Source organism: Pelodiscus sinensis, chromosome 9 (genome assembly GCF_052426305.1).
Source record: "Pelodiscus sinensis isolate ZL-2025 chromosome 9, ASM5242630v1, whole genome shotgun sequence".
Lineage (NCBI taxonomy): Eukaryota > Metazoa > Chordata > Testudines > Trionychidae > Pelodiscus > Pelodiscus sinensis.
In genome coordinates this window covers 48,360,125-48,381,445 of record NC_143060.1, presented here as the reverse complement: position 1 = coordinate 48,381,445, position 21,321 = coordinate 48,360,125, and the positions used below count along the sequence as shown (strand labels likewise).

At 38.7% G+C, this 21,321-nt stretch overlaps 1 protein-coding gene across 2 annotated transcripts in view; it reads right to left on the bottom strand.

Annotated features, from left to right (window-relative positions):
- Nucleotides 1-21,321, bottom strand: part of DENND1B (DENN domain containing 1B) — a 265,647-nt gene that overhangs the window by 106,038 nt on the left and 138,288 nt on the right. For both annotated transcript variants that reach the window (XM_075936693.2, XM_089780568.1), the window contains one exon: nt 3,144-3,244. In XM_075936693.2, coding sequence (XP_075792808.1) covers nt 3,144-3,244 — 101 coding nt within the window. The remainder of the gene's footprint in view (nt 1-3,143; nt 3,245-21,321) is intronic.

The window sequence follows — 21,321 nt, the reverse complement described above, 5'->3', positions numbered from 1 at the left end:
AGGAACTGATCACAAAACTAAATATTAATGGTAGTTCACGTACAAGTGATCACGACTTGTTCACATTTATAATGTGCTACAAGAAAAAAAGTCCAGACGAGCAATATATACACAAATACACACATATTTGGTACTTTACTTAAAGAACAATTGGACAAAATTAGAACAGTTACAAGTCAAATCAGCTATAAAAGTCAGAAAATTGTGCTTGATAATTGGGAATCAGTTGAGAGAATCTTACTGGATGCCCCAAAAGCCACGATCAGCCACAAACCAGCCATGCTAGTTAAAAAAAACCAACCTGGTTCAGAGAGGAAGTGAAGGGAGATATAAAATATATATTATTTAGAACCTAAGAAAGAAGCAGTTGAGAGTAATGAGTATAAAATAGAAGTTAGTTAGATAAAAGAAGCAAAGGGACACAAGCACAAATCTAGGACTAGAAAGGCAAAGAACAATAAGAAGTTTTTTAAAAAATATATTAGGAACAAAAAGAATTCTAACAATGGCATTGATCCATTGGCTCAATAAAAATGGTAGAATTATCCATAAAAAAGCTAATGATTTGCCCATTTTTTTAAAAAAGGATGACCTGGGAAATTACATCCTTTCAGCCTCTCAATCCCAAACAAGAGATACAGTACTTGATCAATCAATAATTAAAGGAGAGTAATGTAATTAATGGAAATTAAAATGGCTCTCACATGATATTTTGATTAAAGAAACTAGAACATTAACATACCACACTTTAAATGAATTAAAACAGACTAATGTGTGTGTTTCAGAATTTAACTGTAAACAGAGAATCTTCAATAAGCACGTATTTTTTTCCTAGTGGGGGGTCCAGCAGGGATCATTTCTTGATCTAAACTATTTATCGTATTATCAATGACCTGGAAGACAACAACAACATTTTCAGGTGACACCAACGCTGGGTAAAATAATGAACAGAAAATATTTCTGGTTCATAGTGACCTTGATCACTTGGTTAACTGGGCACAAGCAAACAATATGTGTTTTAACCAGCTCAATATAAATGTTTATACATAGGAACAAAGAATGTAGCCCATATTTGGAAAATGTATCTATCCTGGAAAGCAATGACTTCAAAAAATATTTTGGGGTTGTGGTGGACAATCAGCAGAATATGAGTTCCCATGGTCCTGGAATGCATGGTTACACATACACCCTCCCCTTCCCTGCCACACTGCTGCCTCATTATTAGAGGCTGCAGTGCAGGGGATGGGGAGGGAAGTGGGAGTCGGTGCTCATGGGGAGTTGGGTTTTAAGCCAGCTCACGACACAGCCACCTGCCCACAGAGGCAGCAGCAGCAGGGAGGTGCAAGTACTTGCTCTTGTGGAGCTGCTTGCCCTCCTGAGCTGCTGTCTTTGAGAAAGAGGCAACACCATGGGGGAGAGGAAGCAGGCAATAGCCAAGTCCCTCCCCCGCCCTCTGTTGCCTCTGTATCAGAGGCAGCAGCATGGGGTGCAGGGTGGGCAGGATGAAGCCAGTACATGGTAGCCGGTTTAAAAGCTGGTTCCTTGCAAGAACCATCTCTCGCCTCCTCCCCACCACGTGTAAACAGGTAATTACTGAAAAATTTACACAGCTACAAGTTTACACAAATAAACATATTTTAATATCCCTAGTATTCACAGCTTAGCAGAAAGAAATAAAAGTCCTGTGATACAAGATAAATATCCTAGGCTACCAGGTGAAGAAAAGGGTGGATTCAGGTTCAGAAATCTGACTTCTTTCTGAAAAGAGGAGAGATGGATGGTTTTGAAAAATAGTCAGGAGTTCTGATGCTAAGTTCAAGTGACAAAAAAACTAAAGAATCGTTTCCAAGCTATATCGCTGTCTTGATGAATTTTCTCAAAGCCTGGAGGGAAAGCAAACAAGAATGAGTTTCTCCAAAAGAAATGTATCATTTGAAATGAAGGGCTTGAGTATGCTTTGAAAAAAAAAGAGAGAAAAGGTAATTTATAAACAAAGAAAAAAACAACTCACAAAGATCAACCATCTGCTTGAGAAATAACTACCAAGAAGCCTTAAGCAAATATATTTAAAACTTCTCTGGAAATCAAGAAGATATTGATGGACTGAACAAAAATCAATGAAATCAACACCAATACTGTGGGGGATACAGGAAACACACACGTACTGTGGGGGATACAGGAAACACTAACCAAAGACAAGAAAGAAGTCAGATGCTATTAAGGCACTCAGGAGATCTGGGTTCTATTCCTGCCTCTATTACATACTTCCTGTCTAACCTTGGACAAGTTATTCTATATCTCTGGGCTACAGTTTCCTATGACTAAAATAAGTGTAATAATTATTATTTCCCCCATTCTTTTCTGAATTGTCTATTTAAAATAACACACTCCTTTGGGCAGGTACTATTTCTTGCTACATGTGTGTAGAGTGACTATCCTAATGGGGCCTCTGTTTGAGTTGCATAACTATAGATTATGGTAATTCAAATAAATGAATAATAAATCACTGGTATTTCTAGGTCTTAAAGCCCAAGCCATTTTGAACAATAAATTACTTCTGAAAATACCTGACAATCCTAATAATCCTAATAATTCATGGCTTTTCAAAAGCTAATCTCCTTGGGGCAGGATCTAGATAGGATCCTGATGGTGACTAGACTTCAAACAATACTAATGAAATCCAAATATTAAATAATAATATACAATTAAGGACAATTCTATATCCATTAATATTTGCACCCAAACCAAAACCTAACAATCAGGCTTTAGCTTACAATTCCAATATATTTTTAATAAAATAAAATAAATGTAAATAAATGAAAACCATAATATACTTATATTAAAATTATTGCATGCGTTCTCTGCTAGGATAATATAAGCAGCTTTTGGAAACATATTTCCAAAGGTTATAATGATATTACTTAATATTTACAGTTTAAGGTTGCAATATAGAAAAGCACGGAAGTACAAGCTTAAATTAATCTCTGTTCCTGCACAAATGCGGACTTGGGGCATGCATCATTACTAGTAAATTCATTCACACAATTTATTAATGTTTTCATGGTTTATTTAGATGGAAAAAAATCTAGGCATTACTATGACTAAGCATCTCAGAATTCAATATAATATATTAACTATCTTACCAGCAGTAATCCAGCAGGTGTGGAGGAAGCACTGGGATGTATATGTGTTGCCAATACATTGGATATAACAATGCAGCTGACCCATGAACACAAGCTGTTAACTAAAAATAAAAATATATACACAGAATTGACAACAAAAAATTAACACAAAATACAAAATTTAAAACAAAATGTTTATGCCTTTAAAGTCTCAATTACATGAAAAAATGTTTAAATGTAGCATTGTTAACATTATTTTCAAATGTTAAGATGTCTGAGTTCAGGGCCAGAACAGAGAACAAAATCATCTAATTTGACCTCCGAAATATCACAGAACACTAACAGCACCCAGTACCCCCATGCTAAATCTAATAATGATAATTAGACCTAAGTATTATAGACCATCATCACCTTTGTACACTCATAGTATTTAAGGCCAGCCATGATCACCTAGTCTGATCTCCTGCACACATCAGACCACAGACCTTCATCCACCCTCTCCGTAGTAAGCCCTTAACCTCTGGCTGGGCTACTGATATCCACAAATTTTGATTTAAAGACTTTTAGTATACACACATTTACAAAACGAGGAGCTGGCACAATCTGAAAAAGATGCTCCTAATAGTTTTTCCTCCTCAACCACGCTCCCTCCAAAAGGAAAAAGAAAAAAAAGGGGGCCCTGAGCAAACAGCTGTACATGCAGCATGCCTGCTAAGTCAACATACTCAGATATGTCAGTGTAACATCAGAAATGAACCCTACTATTTATTTTTTTCTATTCTTTTAAAATCCCCATTAATAAGACAGTGAAGGTTAGCTATCCAATAGCATACCAAGCCAACTGCATGCCCCAAAACTGAAATAGTTTTCCAGCCAAAAATAAGAGCCAAATACCCTCAAATTCCTGCAAATCAACCCCGGTAATCTTTTAAGACCTAAGCCACAAAAAGGAAGCTCTCTCTGTTTCAGTAACTCAATGTCACATCATGATCAAAGGTATCAAACATTGAAGACACATTGGGTATCATCATCACGAACATTTGACACTCAAGTGAACTTGCACTACATTTCATTCATCAGAAAAGGAGCATAAGTAACTTTCCAACACTATTCCTCAAGGCTCAATTAAATTCTCTTTTGTCTTTCTCTGTCCTATTCTCTAAACACAGCTGGAAAAAAAAGAGTACAGTAAATCAGGATACTCCAGATGATATCAGAGTAGCTTTATCACATAACGCCTCCCAAAAACACATGGTTAGAGACAACACAGAAGTTGATAAAAGATGCTTTGTTGACCAGTAAGTGAACAACCTCTTGTCTGAGACAAGGTAGCCTGTAATGAGATGTTAATCTCCACGCATAGTGGTCCCAACAGCCCAGTTTGGTTTACCGTTCATGACTTATGGGCTGTATGGCATAGATCCTTAACTGGAGAACATGCCTTTACACACAACTGTGAACAATACTATTTGAAACAAGCAATGATTGCTCTGCTTTGCTCTCCCATACATGGCTCTCCTACCATGAAGGCAGATAAAGTGGACTAAATCTGATTGATTTTATTAATAAAAACGGCAGAAAATTGCACAAATAAGAAAATATTACATTTCCAAACAGAGGTAGCCCAGATCCAGCACTTGACATCCCCAAGGTCACAACCCTATCAATATGAAGTTCTCAGATGCCAAAATGGAGTAAAAGAAAGGAAAAAGGGGAGCATTTTTCCTATGCATAGGATTTCACAAATTCAAAATTCATAGTATTCAACATTTTATCTTTCCATTTCTTCTACTGGTACTACAGTGCCCCCTTCCCCCGCACTTGTTTTGTCTCACAATCTTGTAATGCTCTTCTAACAGAATGGGATTTAAGAAGCCACCTTGTTTATGGGAGAAGACAAAAGATGGTTATAAAGTCTTATTAGGTCATCAATAAAGTGACTACCCAATATTGACTTAATTACTACTGGTCTTTATTAAGCATGCACTCTACTGTAGCAAAAGAAAGAGCTAAAAAAGTGAATCCTGCTAGTACAGTGCTGAAATATTATGGATTTTCTCTTCATGGAACAAAGAAGCAATTAAAGCTTTAGCATCTTGGCTATCTTGGACAGTTATACTTGTTTATAAAAATTACAGAACAATTTTGCATATACATTTTTATAATAAAAATGGGAAAAAATGATAAAGATCACCTCAGCAGCAATCACAGACAATTACAATTTGCGCAGCACAGTTTTCTCATCACTCGGATTAATATAATACGATTAAATATGGGAAAAGAGAGGGCCTGAAAGCTCCTGAGGGATATCATTAGGGCAAATTGCCAAAGAATGAAACATGAGCCAGTCAGGAGAGTCTGGAAACTGCAGAAATACCAAGGGACTTGAATGTTCGACAGTTGGAGCTTCAGTAATGTGTGAACTGCAGGTTACGGTATCAAGAGACTCTGTTCACTGACACATAGAATGTCACTATTGACCATCGAACTGCCCAAGCTTGACAGCTGTACTACAGGAAGCCAAGTATATCATAATTCCATATTTAAACTGTTCATTTCAGATTAACATTTTGTTTCTTAGCTTTATGTCAAACTATTACAACTGTACTGTTTTGGGCATTAAAGAAATGTCCCGTTTAATAATTATTGCTTGCTACAAAGAGTTAATTATTTATTTCTCTTTTGGCAAATGAACACCCACCTGGCCTTTCTCTTTTGCTTTCATTATTATCTGTTGGATTTATCTGGGATTGCTTTCATTTACACCTTAAATACTATTCTTGAAGCAGCTACACAATGAATTCAGTACTGTATTTAAGTATTTTATATAAAACAGATGTGTATTCACAAATTACAATATTTATACTGTATTATGTTATATTTTGTACTTCAAGCCAAACTGTCCATATAAAAATTACTGTTGCAGACATTTTAATTACAGACTGTAATAAAGCAAAGCAAAGTGCTAGTTAGAAGATTCCCAAGATTTAGATGAAGGTATTTCCCTGAAGATAAATCTCTCTCTTTATCCTGTTAATGAAGTTGTGTTATTCAGGATTCTAAAATTGTCTATCTTACATTTACATGCACAAAAATGATGCACACAAGTATTTCTATTTAGCAAAAACATGAAAAGTATGTATTATGTTTTGGTCCATGGTCATTACCAAAGCAATCTAGAAAAGAAATAATTACAATGAACAAGGTATTTAAAGTTTTATAACTGGTCTTTACTACTTTGCAATCCACATTTTGGGCTGGCATTCAGAAGATAAAAATGTCAAATTAAAGCAAAATATGGCAACATTACTCTTTTCTAGGAGTGAAAGTGTGAACTTAACTCTCTTATTCAAGAACAAAGCCCATTATATTTCTCCTTATATTTTGTAGTTAAATACACCAAATGTATTGTTTTATATTTCTATCTTAAAAAAGAATAAGTATGTTTATAAAAATATCACTGAGAGGTGTATAAATATTTAGTGACTGTTTTTATTTCTCATGAAATTTGGTGATTTAAGCATATAAGTGAAAAAAATACGCTTCAGCTGAATGACACTGAATTCTGGTTCAATTCTACATTACAACATTTGCAAAGTGATAATTGTGGTCTTTGTATCATGAAAGGATTTTGGTCTTTTATCTTCATATTTTAGTTTGCTTTTGGTTTACCTTGTAATTATATATTTTCTTTAAAAATGCAACCAGAATGTGTTTTCCCAAATGCATTATCCATCAAAATAACTACATCTCAATATTTGTAATATTCCCCCTGCTTGGTATAGCAAAATATAGGTAATTCTGTAGATTCTGGGATAACATTATCTTTAGATTTAAATAACCAGATATTTAAGGAAAAAATGAAAAGTATGTAAGATATATGACTTTGCATATGACTGTACTCATCTATATGACCTCTTATGAGCCAGCAGTTTATAAGTCCACCATTTACGTAGTGGGATAGAAGAGAAATCTCTGGACACCTGACTCTAAGTTCTAGTGGTGCCTGCTAAGAGAGCGAGGAATTAGTTATCCAAGAGTTGCTGCTCACAGGACTGCAAGGAATGGTAATATATGACCACCAGAGTGCAGTATTTAGCATGCTGTGGGCAGAGTGGTAAAGAAGGCATGGGGCAGAAAGTGGAGTCTGATGGTGCAGATGCAAATCAAAGTGGTACATGAAAAATGACTGTGGATGAAAGAAGTAGAGAGCAATGTCGTTTATGAGAGTCCCTGGCAGAATGCTGGCTAGGTTTTGCTGTCAGCATTTAACTGGAAACTGCATCCAGAGTGAATTCCATTTCAACATAAATGAATAAGAATTAAAAAAGAGTATGGTTCAGATATTTTTCAGAGCAAATAGCATCTTGAGTAAATTGCCTTGGAGTTGTCTTCAGGGATGTGTGTGGCTCGTCCTATCCATTCTGTCAGCTGCTACTGGAGATTACATTAACTGCAAAATCTGTCAATTTCTTCAGAATTATATCCATAAATCTGATTTTAAAATGATACATCATACAAAGTCATTTAAGAGCCACCACACTTAAAAGCTTCCCTATTAAACATGTTGGATAGCAGAGAGGATTACCTCGTTTCAGAGTCAGAACTGTCCACAGTGCAAGATATAAAAACTGGTATTCCCTTTCCTGCAAAAACTTTTGGCTTATACCTTGTCCTACTGGAACATCAGAAGTTTTATAGGCACAGAATTAGATGCTTTTCAAGTACATGGAGAAAGTTTGAACTTTGCTAGACTTGACCAGTATTTGATTTTCTAGGCCTTCAAAGATGTGAGAAAACAGCTACAAAAATACCTGGACAAAAATGTTTTTGCAACTGTTGTATAATGACCAGAGGAGGGCAGATATGGTGATCAGAACAGCTCTAACACCATTGGGGCAGCAGAGGGCAGGGTTGGAGAAAAGGACAGCTATTTCTTCTGTATTTGAGTTTGTGTATGTGTGTTTGTCTGTGTCTCCCTGGCCTGTGCCCAGTAGGTGCTTCTCACCTGGCCCAAGCTGTTGCTATGACAGAGGGCTGGGGGTAGTCCTCTCTCCCTGTCCCACTCCAAGGCAATGACTTAAAATGAAGAAAAACAAAAATTATTTCTGTTAAAAACCCAAGCAACACCGGGTAAATTAGCAGTGACTGAATTCCAACAAGATTGAAATTGCACCGAACAAGCTGAGCAAAAAGCATGAAGAGAATCAGAAAGCATTCTTATATCTTCCTCTTTTGGATAAAAAGTCTCGTCAGAAGAAGTCTGATAAAGTTAAAAAACTGAGACACCCTTGAAGAGCAACTGCTGTTTGATGGTGCTGGAACAGATGTGATGAAGGTAGATTTATCCTTTACCTAAGAACATCAAAAGACTATAGCTTTCTTTCTCTCCTATACATGAAGACTTGACAATACTGATATGTGCCTTTGGTACTCCAGTGTTCAACCTTATCAATGAACCTTTACTATGAGCTTTCAAAATGACCGGTCAACTGCCTGGCATTAGAACAGACTGAAGTAAAACAACTGTCTATGGTGTCAATAGAGAGGACTGTACCTACCAACAGGCAATGGTCCCTCCAATCTTTTCCGTCCATGTACGGAATACATTTTTATGTGCACTAAGGCATGTGCAAATGTGCACAGCCAGTAGAAACACACCTGGACATTGTCCTAATCAGCTGAGTGGCATCTGACTCTCTCCTGAGTAGCTGCACAAACCTGCAAATTACAGGGAACAATGCCCACAGTTGTACTCTACACAGGTTGCCTGCTTGGGTACAGATTTTGGACTTAACATTTAAAGCTCATGATGGACCAGTATATTACCAAGGGTCTGCTGTTTTATTTATCTTCTCATCTTCTAAGTTGCTATCATAACTTGGCATGGAACTGAATTTGGAACTTTATTTAAAATCAGCTTAAACAAGTCTCAAACTATTTACTTATATCCTTGGTCAAGCCAGTGAGGAGGGTATTAAATTGTATTAGAATCTTGTTTCTCAATCATATTTATAATTGGCAACCAAATCATGTAAGAATTATGTTTGAAATCAATTTAAACAGGTCCTAAACTAATTTACTAGTCCAAACTCTATATAGGAGACATTGCAATCTAGTGAATAAAGCAGTAGAAAGACTCATGAGATCTGGATTCTAGTTCTGGCACCGGGCAAGTCAGTGCACCTCTGTGCCTCAGTTTCCCCATTTGTAAAATGAGGATAATTATACTTAAATTCTCTGTAAAATATTTTAATACCTAGAGATGAAAAGACTACATAGAAGTTAGATATCATCACTATTATTATTAGGAAGGTGGTTATAGCTGCAAGAGAAATACATAATTTAGAAAATATTTCCATTCCTACTGGTGTGTTACCTTTCTGGAATGATTCAATAAAATAAGCTGGTTTTAAAAAGTCATTTGTCAATTCCATACTGAAATGCCTGAGTTATCATATGGTCATAAAGGAACATATCCTTAAAACAAACCACTAAACAAAACTTGACTACACTTTCAGAAGTTTGTCTGACCTATACACAGTACAGTCAATATTCTATCTGGAATTGTGGGGAAACTGTAACCTAAACATCTGACTTTGCCCAGAGGGAACACATATTTAGTATGTTCTCAGCAGTAGCACATGCTGAAACACAGCAGATTTGTCTCTAAAACACATTAACCAGCCAAGTGCTACCAGTCTGTAAAATATCCTCTTGAAATTTTAATATCTGTACCTGTATTTTGATTTTATGTTATTTTGAATTAGATTCTTACCATAATACCCAGCACCACAGCATCTAAGTGTTAGTTAGCCTATATATGATGCATAACAATGCAAGCTCACATGCTAAACTTTTTGAGAAGCCAGAGGAATTTTCCTTTTGGAAATGCACCCTTCTAGTAAACAAATTCATTTAAAAGTAGCGATAGAGGTTTAAGTTAGTATGGAGTCTTTGTCAACAAGAAAAGCAATATTCTACAACATTTTAAGCTGAATTTTTAAATTTCTGCAGACATATTGAAAACGTTTTGAAACAATGTTATTTTGAGTTGAAAGCTTTCTGTAAACAGATTTCTGCAATATATTTATTTGATAAGCTATTTGCAGATACATCTAATTCAGGTGAATTATATGAAAACAATAACTGTATATTAGACAAACCATTTATTATCTGACAATTAACATTCAAGTAGTACAAAATACTTTGTTCAAAGCACTTTCTGCAACTTCCAGTGAAAACAAAACTGAAAGACAAGATTTACAATCCTGATAATATGAAAAATAGGAATTTATAAAAACTTATTAGCTGCATATTCCCTGCAAGCTAAATACAGTGAGTTTAGTTAGACAACATGCGTAAGTAAAATTAACCTGTGGTGCCTTATATTTTTTTTTTTTGTACAGCCAGTTTCTTTGTGATGCTGATGGGGAGTTGCTATTTCTTCCATGATGCAAGACAGTAAATGATATCACTCTTAGGCTGTATCTAAATTACATCCCTTTTCTCGCAAAAGGGATGTAAATTGGACACTTTGAAACTGCAAATGAAGCCGGGATTTAAATTTCCTGTGCTTCATTTCCATAATGGCGGCCACGGGTTTTTTTTCAAAAAAGGGGCTTTTTGAAAGAAAAACAGATGTTTAGACGGGTATCGTTCAAAAATAAAACCCTTTTTTCAGGAGCACAGGATAGTTCAAAAAAGGGTTTTATTTTCGAATGATCCCTGTCTAAACAGCCATTTTTCTTTCGAAAAGCCCCTTTTTTGAAAAAGCCACCGCCACCATTATGCAAATGAAGCACTGGAAATTTAAATCCCGGCTTCATTTGCAATTTTGAAGTGTCTAATTTACATTCCTTTTTTGAGAAAGGGATGTAGTTTAGACACAGCCTTATATACTACCTTGGAAGGGAGGCGAGCTCACACAAATCTTGCCTTGCCTTCTAGGCCACAGAAAAATAACATCAGCTGAACAGAAAATGAAATTGAAGATGCAGTGGGCAGATGAGTGCCCAGAAAGGAGGAGGTGGAAAGAGGAAATTGAGCTTATTTGCCATAGTTGCCCTGAGGCTTGCAATAAAGAATTTTGTAGGCATAAGGGGAGGCAGAGATAAGTGCTTTGTAAATTTTTTAGAAGGTTTCTCCTCCAAAAAAAGCTAGAACCTATCTTACAAGATGCACTTTAGAAAAAAAGTGTATTGAAACATATCAGTCAAGTTTAACAAGTTCAAATTGAGTGTCTACTTAAGTTTTAGACTAAATCAATTTCGCTCTGGTACTCCTTTGATTTTTACAAAGCTAACTCCACCTATCACTTTTTTCTTCTCACTCTTTTGTCTTTTCTAGCATTCACTTTCGGTCCCCCGTATTCACTTCCCACCTCTATGTGCTCTCCTTCATTCCCCTCTTGCTCACTTATACTCTAATTCAGGGTTTCCCAACCTATGGGTCAGGACCCATATATGGGTCACCATTACATTTCAAAAGGGTCGCCAAGTGTCTCCCCAGATGGCTCTGCTCTCCATTCTCCCCCCATTTTTGAATTGCCTTGGGTCACCAAGTCTTCCTGAACTAGCCAATTAGCCCGTCATAAGACGGGATTTTCAGGTCTCTCCTCCATGTCGGTCTTCTCTCCAGAGCCTCCGGTCTCTCGCTCCGTCTCTCTCTCTCTCCCTCTCTTAGCTCTCTTCTGCCTCCTGCCTCTCTCTCGGTCTCTCTCTTTCTCTTCTCCTCCCTCTCCTGCCTCTCACTTGGGGGACTGCAGAGCCCAAACAGCTGTTTGGGCTCCGCACTCCCTGTGCTGCATGGGTAGCGTGAAGCCCAAACGGTCGCTTGCGCCACTTGCTCCCACATGGCTGTGGCACAGAAGCCAGCTGAGCACCACGGCAGGAGGCGAAGAGGAGTGGGGCGGTGACGTTCATGGCCGGGGGTGGGGCCTGGTGCCGCTATCACGCCACACGTCACCGCCCCACCCCCCTTCGCCTCCCGCCATGGTGCTCAGTTGACTTCTGCGCCACTCAGCCGGGCTGCCGCAGGGGAGCAAACGGCTGGTTGGGCTCCGCTCACCCCATGCAGCACGGGCCGCCCAGAGGGAACAGCCAGCATTTCAGGAAACAGCACAGCGCAGAGGAAACAGCCAGTATTTCAGTGTTACAGACTCTCAGACATTGGGCTACTATATATATGATTGTTAAAATGGGTCCCCACCTGGAAAAGGTTGGGAACTGCTGTTCTACTTGCTAAATTTCTCCCTAATTTTTCCAAGACTCCCCAATCTCTCTCCCACACACAGAATTCCTCACGCATTGCCCCCTTCTCTTACTACTTTCTTTGTCTCCCCACTCACGACCACTTTCCCTCTCTGATGGTAGAGCCCACCTTTTACATAAACAAGAGGGTTTTGCATATGCTTCTCCCCTGTGAAAGGGGAGTGCCTAGGAATCACTTTTCATTCTTCCTCAAAAAATAGAGGAAATCCATGGTATGCTCTCTACTGCCCACTCTTTGTTGACTTATTTACTGCAAGCAAGAATAGACAGCATCATTGCCTATGTTGTAATTCATCTTTTTAACTTGGAATATGGGGAAGACAAGTAAAGGAATGTATGAGGAGCTGTGCTAGGTAGAAAAAAAGCAGATAGCTAAATACTACTGGTATTGATGATCACATCTCCTACTTTTATGCAGCCACTGATCCACTGAGCAACTGTTTCTTGTTTTTCCCCAAAGTTACCTGATTGCTGAGGAGATTCATGATGGAATATTAAGTATTTTCACTTTTATGTGTCTCATTCAAATATGGCCCAGCTACATTGTGACTCAACACGTGAAGAGTTTTTAATGGCCTTCACTTCAGGTCTACAAAAACTTCCATTATCCTTTGGCACTTACTGGCACTCTTGTTTGGCAATCTTTACTGAATTGCCACGAATTACTGGACATGGAAAGTGAACTTGCATGGAAAGTGAACTTATTTATATAAGAAGAGTCCCTGACAGACCTTCCTTTTTGCCTTAGTATTAAACTGCAAATGATGGGTTTTTTAAAATAAATCCACCTTTGAATAAATCCTTTTCCTGAAAAAAATACAAGCTCTTTTTCTGTGGAGCACAATAGTACTATTATTTAAGTTTCTAAACAGGTGGCAGGTAAGGAGAGAAAAATTACAGCATAGTTATGTAACTCTCACCTAGTCAGATAAAACCAGAATTAACAACAGTGTAAAGCCTGATCACAGGTTTCATAGATTCCCCTCCCTCTCCTCCCACTTCATCTTTAGCATCATTCATCGTACTGTTGTATTGAAAAGATGAGAAGGATAATCCAGTGGCCATTACACCATCTTAAAACTAAGGAGACATAGGCTTCGTCTAGACTGCAGCGCTTCTCGAGGATACAAACGCAATGCCATGTCCAAGGAATGCATCCGCTTTCCCGAAAAGAAAATTTCAGAAAAGCAGACGAATTCTTTTGCCATCCCTGTAAATCTCATTTTATGAGGAAGAAAGGATGGCTTGAAAGAGCAGGTTTTCAAAGATTTGGCACTGTGTATATATGCCAAAGTTCAGAAAAGCCTCTTTCGAAAGAAAAGCGGAAAAAGATACACAAATTGTGGTTCACATTTTATGTATCTTTTTCTGACTTTTCTTTGTAGTCTAGACGTAGCCACAGGTTCAATTTTCAGCTCCGCCCTGGTCTTTTGGTGTCATCTTAGGCAAGTCTCTTGGGGCACATCTACACTGCCCATCAGATGGATGGGTAGCAATTCATCAAGCAGAGGGTCAATTTACCAGGTATAAATATAGGTATAGTTTTGGTTCTTTCAGTTTACATGTGAGGAACATTACTACAAACAGCCAACCCAGAACTGAGAAGTATAAAAGTGAATTCTATACATCTTCTCAGTAACTTAGACTGTGTGCTCCACAGAACTGTTCAGCAGTTATAATTTAAACATGACCAAAACTGAATCTGTAGACTTCAAACCAAGGAGCTATTATTAAAGGAATGGCAAAAATAGACAATTAATGGGGAACTTGCTTTGGACTCAGTGGACCACCACGGAGGGACACATAGATTTGGGAACAAACTCATGAATCTCACATTAAGGTCAGCTGAGGAAACATAACAATGATCCACTTAGCATTTAAGGTAGGCACACTTTGTTTTGCCATCCTGGCAGTTGGTCAGATGCATCACATCCTCAAAGGAGTCAACTTCTCTTCTAGTCTCTGGATGATTATAGATACAGTCATTGTCAAGGCAAGGGAGCAGAATAGAATTTAATGGGCAAAATTAATCCATATGGTCTCAATGAGATTCAAAAGACCCCATTCAATCCAACTAACTATATTGTAATCCATGACCTAGTAAGGCTGCTCTCTTTGCATATAAACAAGGAAGAGCGCATAATCAAAATATCTACCCCAAAGAAGTTGGATATATGATGAACATAATGAAAGTACTGCTAGTGCATTCTTTTATATGTGAGCTTCTCCAGCAAGGGCTCACAGACAAGTGAAGTCAAAACTTTAACTACAATACTTACAGACTTATGAGGCTGGTATTACCTAAAACAAATACTGGTCAAAATGGACATAATATTTAGACATCTGCTTTAAAGTGAAGCTTCCTTTCCACCTGCCACTACAGGCCGCAAAAGATACACTCTAGTTAACATATTACTGACAGCATGATGAGCAAGCTCCTGTCAGACGCTGGCCAGACGGGTGTTTGAGACAAAATGCACAGCCCCAGCTGACTAGTTAGAGAAAGTCTGGTGAGGTATAATTATAGAGGCATATGACAAGCCTTCATGCCTGACTGACTTGAGAACCAATGACATGGCTTTAAACAGCAACCCTTCCTACCTCTGGTCACAAAACAGCAATAAGTCAACTGATGCACTGTTGTAAAATCATGATTTATTCCTTTGCTTTGAATACATGAGACTATGGTATGATGTTCTGGTAGACTACCACAGCAGGTTCACTTGGGGCCTAACCATCTAGGGTCTGCCTACAGCATACATAAAATCAATGTTCTAGTTCAGCCTTACTAGAAAGCTTTCCAGTAAGCTAGCTTAATAATTTATGTAGTTTATTTTTTATTCAGTCATTGCATTAAAACTAGTATATTCCCATGTCATTAATAAAACAATTCATACAAATACAGCAATGGAAGCTAAAATACTAATACGTTAAAATATTCAATATTTTAACATGAAGTCTAAGACCAGTCCTCCTTAGTCATAAAAGTGAAACAACAAAAATCACCTCTGTGAATATATACCACACTTTTCAGTCACTCATTCTGAATGTAATTTGCTTTTCTTTTATAGTTTCCAGTTCAAAAACTAAAAATTATAGTTTTAGCTACAAAAACAGATCTTACAGAACCCTTAGGCGAGGCGAATCTAGCCTACTCTAACATTAAGCCCCAAGCAAGCTGCAAGATTGATGACAACTATATTCTTAAAGGGAGTCGGAAAACTGTTAACTAGTGAAGGAGTCAACAGTTAAGTCAAATAATAACCATGAATTGCAACAGAATTGAGTGCAGGGAAATTTCCATCTACACCATTTTGTACTCCCCATGCAGATTTCTATTAAAATTCAAGCAAGGGAGTTTTTTAAAAATTAGGAAACTAATCTTAGCAAATCAATTTACAGAAACATTCAGAAGAGTAAACAGAGTTGCAATCATCAAAAGAGGCATACAAAACAAAAGCCTGCTTTTGTTGGGAATGAAATGCAAGTGACTCACTAAATTAAACCTATTTGAACAAAAAAGGAGTAAAAATGTAAATGGCCCAATTGCCAATTAAAAAGACAAACTAAAAACTTCATGATTTAACCTTCTCTTGTACATCCTCCCCACCTTCAAAGCAAACCATTTTTAAATATAGTATTGTATTTTTCTCCTGCTTTCGTGCTAGGGCCAATCCTTTATCTTGAATACAACTAACACATCAAATTTATAGCAGAGAAGTGCTAGATTTAAAAGAATTTTTCCAGATATATTCCAGAAATTTTGCATCCCCCACAAAAGAAGGGTAAGGAGAGATTGAGAGAATCCTTGAATTATGTCTTTGTTATCAATCCTACTGCCCTGAGATAGTGAACCGAAACAGAGCTGATAACTTGGAAGTGATATCATGACCCAGTCTTCATGAACTGTCATAAAAAGTTGGTATGAAGTTGAAATAAAGGACAACTCCTTTAACAGTAAAATGCATTTGATATCACTATCTCTGAAAGACAAATATGCTTAAGAATCAAACTTTAATTTTAAGAATATCAAAAGGATGCCTTTTCAGTACAGTCAACAAAATGCTATTTTATACATGCAATAGCAAAGAGAACTAAATCTAGCATACATGTCACTCAAATAGGGACTGTTTATGTGCAATGTTTTTATTAAGACACATGCATAATTAAATCTAGCAGGCAATCACTTTAATGAAGAAATGCATTAATCACACCAAAAAGCAAACAATCATTCTGAAATATTGAATACACAGAGACAGACAGAGAGAGACATCACAGTACAGTAATAAGTAATTCTACCACCATTCCTGTTCACTTTGAAAGAAAGATTGTTATGGGAGACTGGGAGGCAATATGTAATGAACTCTTATGTCAGTGACACTAAACTCTATTTCTCTATTTTGTTAGCCCTCACTCGTACAGTGGTTGACCAGTTTACAATCTCTTTTCCCAACATTGTAGTGGCACAAACTGCTCCCTGGTCTGATTTGCTACTTTGCTCTTACTGATCCTGGTTGGGCAATCTGAGCATACATCATTAAAGCCAAGGCCCTGACTCTGCCCTCACTTAGAATTAAAATTGACTCCCTGCTATTAATTGGGGCTACCAGAGTGCAGAGTGTGTAAATTTGAAAGGTGGGATGACTTGAACATATGTCAGGAAGTCAAACTGTACATACACGGAGTCAAAGAGGTGAAAGCAGAGGATGGAGGCAGACAGGCAAAATCAGGATGGGATATGAGTCACGATTAAGAAAGAGGGAGCTGTGCTGCCGGAGAGTGATAGAGAGGAAAATCCCAGGACAGCAAGGGACAGTACTTTTTTTTTTTCTTTTTCCAAAACAGGTACTTCCAATGAGTAATACATGCAGAAATTTGACGTAGGTAGCAGATGGGCTTTTTCCCCCCTTTCTCTTGGCAGTGCAGCACATCTCAACACAGTAAGGATAAGGAATGGGGGACACAGAGGTTCCTAGGATGATGGAATGGCTTCCTCAAGGGGAGATGCACCTGAACATGACATGGATGCTTCTAAAACACCTTGAGTAACCATTACAGAAGCCAATTTTCAAGTAACTAATTAAGTGACCTTTTTTCTTTTTGCATTCTGAATGATTGCATAGACATGGTAAAAATCTGTTTTGTTTGTGAGCACAGTTATCCAGAGTGTATGGTACTTTTAATTTCATCCATTACCTTGAATTTAATTATGTAATTTTAAGAATCCTAAACAAACTTATTGTTAGCAACTTCTCATGATTTAATCATGGGTGTCATCTCTACTAGATGTAGAAGAAGGTCTTAAGCATTCCAACTAAATGTTCAACTACTGGCACACTATCATGCAACAATACATGTCTTTAAAACTCCCTACAGATACATACACAAGACATCCTATTGTAATAAGCATTGTCCGTATTATGCATTTTTAAAGTCCTTAACTACATATTTACATAATCCATACTTTAAGCAGTCCTGGAATACTCATTTATACAACAGAACGTAATCTTTCTAAAAAGCAATTGCAATCCATTTTGGCTGCTCTCATACTGTTCTGTGAGGGATTCTTCTCTGTCTCTCTCTCTTTTTTTTTTTTTTTGTCTTTATTAATTAATGGTAATATTGCACAAGGACAAAAATATAACACTGGAGTTAGCCCACTCAGTACAAAGAAAATGTAGATGGAACACTGTAGGGGTTAATTTCAGAAGAACTTTGTACGTGCAAGTTTAGGGGTGGTGAGGCCTGCATTCTCCCCCCTTTTCTTTTCCTTCCCCCTTTCCCTGCTACTGATGAGCGAGAAGCAAGCCTCTAGGAACATACGCCATTGTAGCAAGAAAGAATTATAGATAAGGGCGGGAACATAACAATCTTGTTTACCTAAATGTACTGATCATGTAAACAAAATCAAAGGACAAGCAGTACAGCTGAGCCACACTGTAATGATCAATGAGTAACCCCCAGAAATTTCCAAACTGCCACAAACAAGGTAGAGACACAGAATCTAACGCTGCACCAGAACACAGCAATTTGGACCACACTGATGGGCTTTGGGTACCGGTGCCTCGGAAGCTGAGACAACCTCCCACTTCGTCCGTAGCTGACTCGGGATCCCCGGCTAGCAGGAAGGGACGTAAGATATGCCGCTTCTTTGTTATGTTGCCCTTCTAGTTAAGGGGTGCAGCTGTTAGCTGTCAGGAAGTAAACTACTTGTGTTTGACAGATACCTGTGTAGCGTCCTTTGTACTTTGAGAACCAAGTGTCGGACCTGAGACTTACTTTTGTCAACAACAAACACTGCCTTTGCCAGTACTGTGCCTTGGAAATGGGCTAGCTGACTAAACCATAATCCAGTTAAGACTCATTGGTTGGGAAAAATAACCCAGAGAAACTGAGGAAGTGATGGTAGCTCCCTTATTCATGGAAATTTGTCTGCAACCTGTAATTTGGATTGAAAACTTGCTGATTTTATTGTATCTTCAACTGTTTTGTGATAGCCATGGTTGCTATCTGGAGAAGACTACCTTTTCAAGAGATTGCAACATGTTATTTCTAGTAAGGATTCCACCACAGAATGTCATTTCATGAGTGGATTATTGCAATGCACTTTTTATGGGGCTACATCTTACAACTAATCATAAACTTCAAATACTTCATTATACAGATGCCTGGCCCTTCCAGGCCCCCATAGGCCTTGTTCCCCCGAATAAGTAGCAACTGGCACACACCAACACTTCCGGCCTCGGAGCATTTTCCTGCATTTTTTACAGCCTCTCATCCACTGGACATTTACAAAATTACCAGGCTTGCAGATCACAAAGGATCACTACACACCAGCTTACAAGATTCAGCTGAGAATCATCACTTTGATTAGTACCACAGAATTTAGATACATTTATAGTAAAAACAAAAATAAATTATCAAAAAACAGAAATACAAATGATAGAAAGTAAGACTGAGAAACAAATGCTTATATATAAAACAAAATCACAACCTATTTTCTAGAGAATAAATTCAAACTAACAGGTTAATCTCCAGTCTAAAAAGTTTATCTCAGCAAAGTTCTCTACAGTAGTGTTTCTGAAAGTGTTCCGTGGAATCACTCCCAGAGACACATTAACTGGTTGCCCCAGTTTGTTTATTTACTAGCGCCGCAGCCACGGAGCCTCACGGTTCCCATTGGCTCTGTTTTGTCCTTTGCCGCCAAAGGGAGCAGCAGGAAGCAGTGTGGGCTGGTCCACCACTTCCCATGGCTCCCCTTGGCTGCAAAGGATGAAACAGAGCCAAAAGGAGCCGCGAGGTTCCGTGGCCGCAGCGCTGGTAAATAAACAAACTGGGGCAGCCAGTTAATGTGTTACTGGAAGTGATTCCATGGAACGCTTTCAGAAACACTGCTCTACAGGGTTTTCAAACCTAGCTGAGACCCCTTTGTCATGAAGCAAACTCACTGCACATTTACTTTCTCAGTTAAGGACGACATGGATGTTTTCCTTGTTCACCAAATATATAGCAAATCTTTGAAGTGCACCTCAAGATAAGATTCTCTCCCCCTCAACTAGTTTCTTTCTGAAATGCTCACAATCCTTCATTTGTACTGAGTTCAGACTGGTGATCAGTGACCAATTGTGAACAAGTCCATGTTTAATTAACATATAAAAAGATAGATGAAAAAAATCTTGTTTGACAGAAAACCAATTTCTCACCTTTGCTGCTGACCAGTTCCTAGATCAGGGGTGGGCAAAAGAGCCTCCATGGGCTGGATTCGGCCCACCAAGAGGTTTGATTTGGCCTGTAGAGGCCCTGTCGCTCCCCCATCCCCAGGCCAAACAGAGCCTAGTGAACAGGGAGCGTGCAGTGCTTAGTCAACCCTGCTGATTTGACTCTACGCCCCGAGGACAGAGAGCAAGAGACTTTGCGCTCCCCTACTCTCAGGCCAATCAGGGTTTGGGGGTGGAGGGGAGCACATGAAGTCTCCTCCCACCCTGATCCTCTCCTGTAGGGCGCGTGTGGTGCTTCTAAGAGCTGTGTGTTCCTTGCAGAAAGGGGGCAGGGTGAGAGGAGACTTTGCACACTTCCCCCTCCCCCAGGTTCTGATTTACCTGGGGATGGGAGAGTATGCAAAGTCTCCTTCCACCCTGCAAGGGTCGCGGTGCTTCTAAGTGCCGCATGCTCCTTGCAGGATGGGGGCAGGACAGGGAGCCTTTGCATGCTCCTCCCAACCTCTGATTGGCTGGGGGTAGAGTGGAGTGTGCCAAGTATCCTCCCACTTTCAGGAGTATGGGCACCTGGACGGAACCGCCAACTGTTCAGAATATCTGGTAGTTCTCTGGAGGGTAGGGTGGGGAGGGGGAGAGAGATGGCAGGGGCAAAGACTTCACACACTCCCCCACTCTCAAACCAATCAGGGTCTGTGGGAGGGGAAGCACAGTTGTGTTAAGGCCCCGGCCCTTCCGGGGTGGCCAGAGTCCACTTCAAAAATTTCTGAAGTGGCCCCCGATCAAAAATTATTGCCCACTCCTGTCCTAGACACAGAAGTTAATAACATATTTTCTGTGCAATTTACACACAATTCCCTGTATAACATGTGGCACTGGATTTTATTTGAGATCTTACATGACATCCTTACATGAACTAGACTATAAATATCAGATTCTGGGGGTTCCTGTAACCCCTATATGCCCCCTCTGTTCCTCTTGCCAGCTGGCACGAAGGCATTCCCACATCACAGGGTCTTGTGAGATCAATAGCCTTGGTCTTAAATGGGAGGGAGCTAGAGTGAAAACAGGTCAGAGTCTACATCTCATTAAGCGTTCCAGTATAAAGTAAACTTAAACTTGGCTTAATTGACTAATATAGGTTTCTTGTGGGGCATATGGAACACCACTGTGACTCCTACACATCTCTTCTCCTATAACAGCACTGGGGCT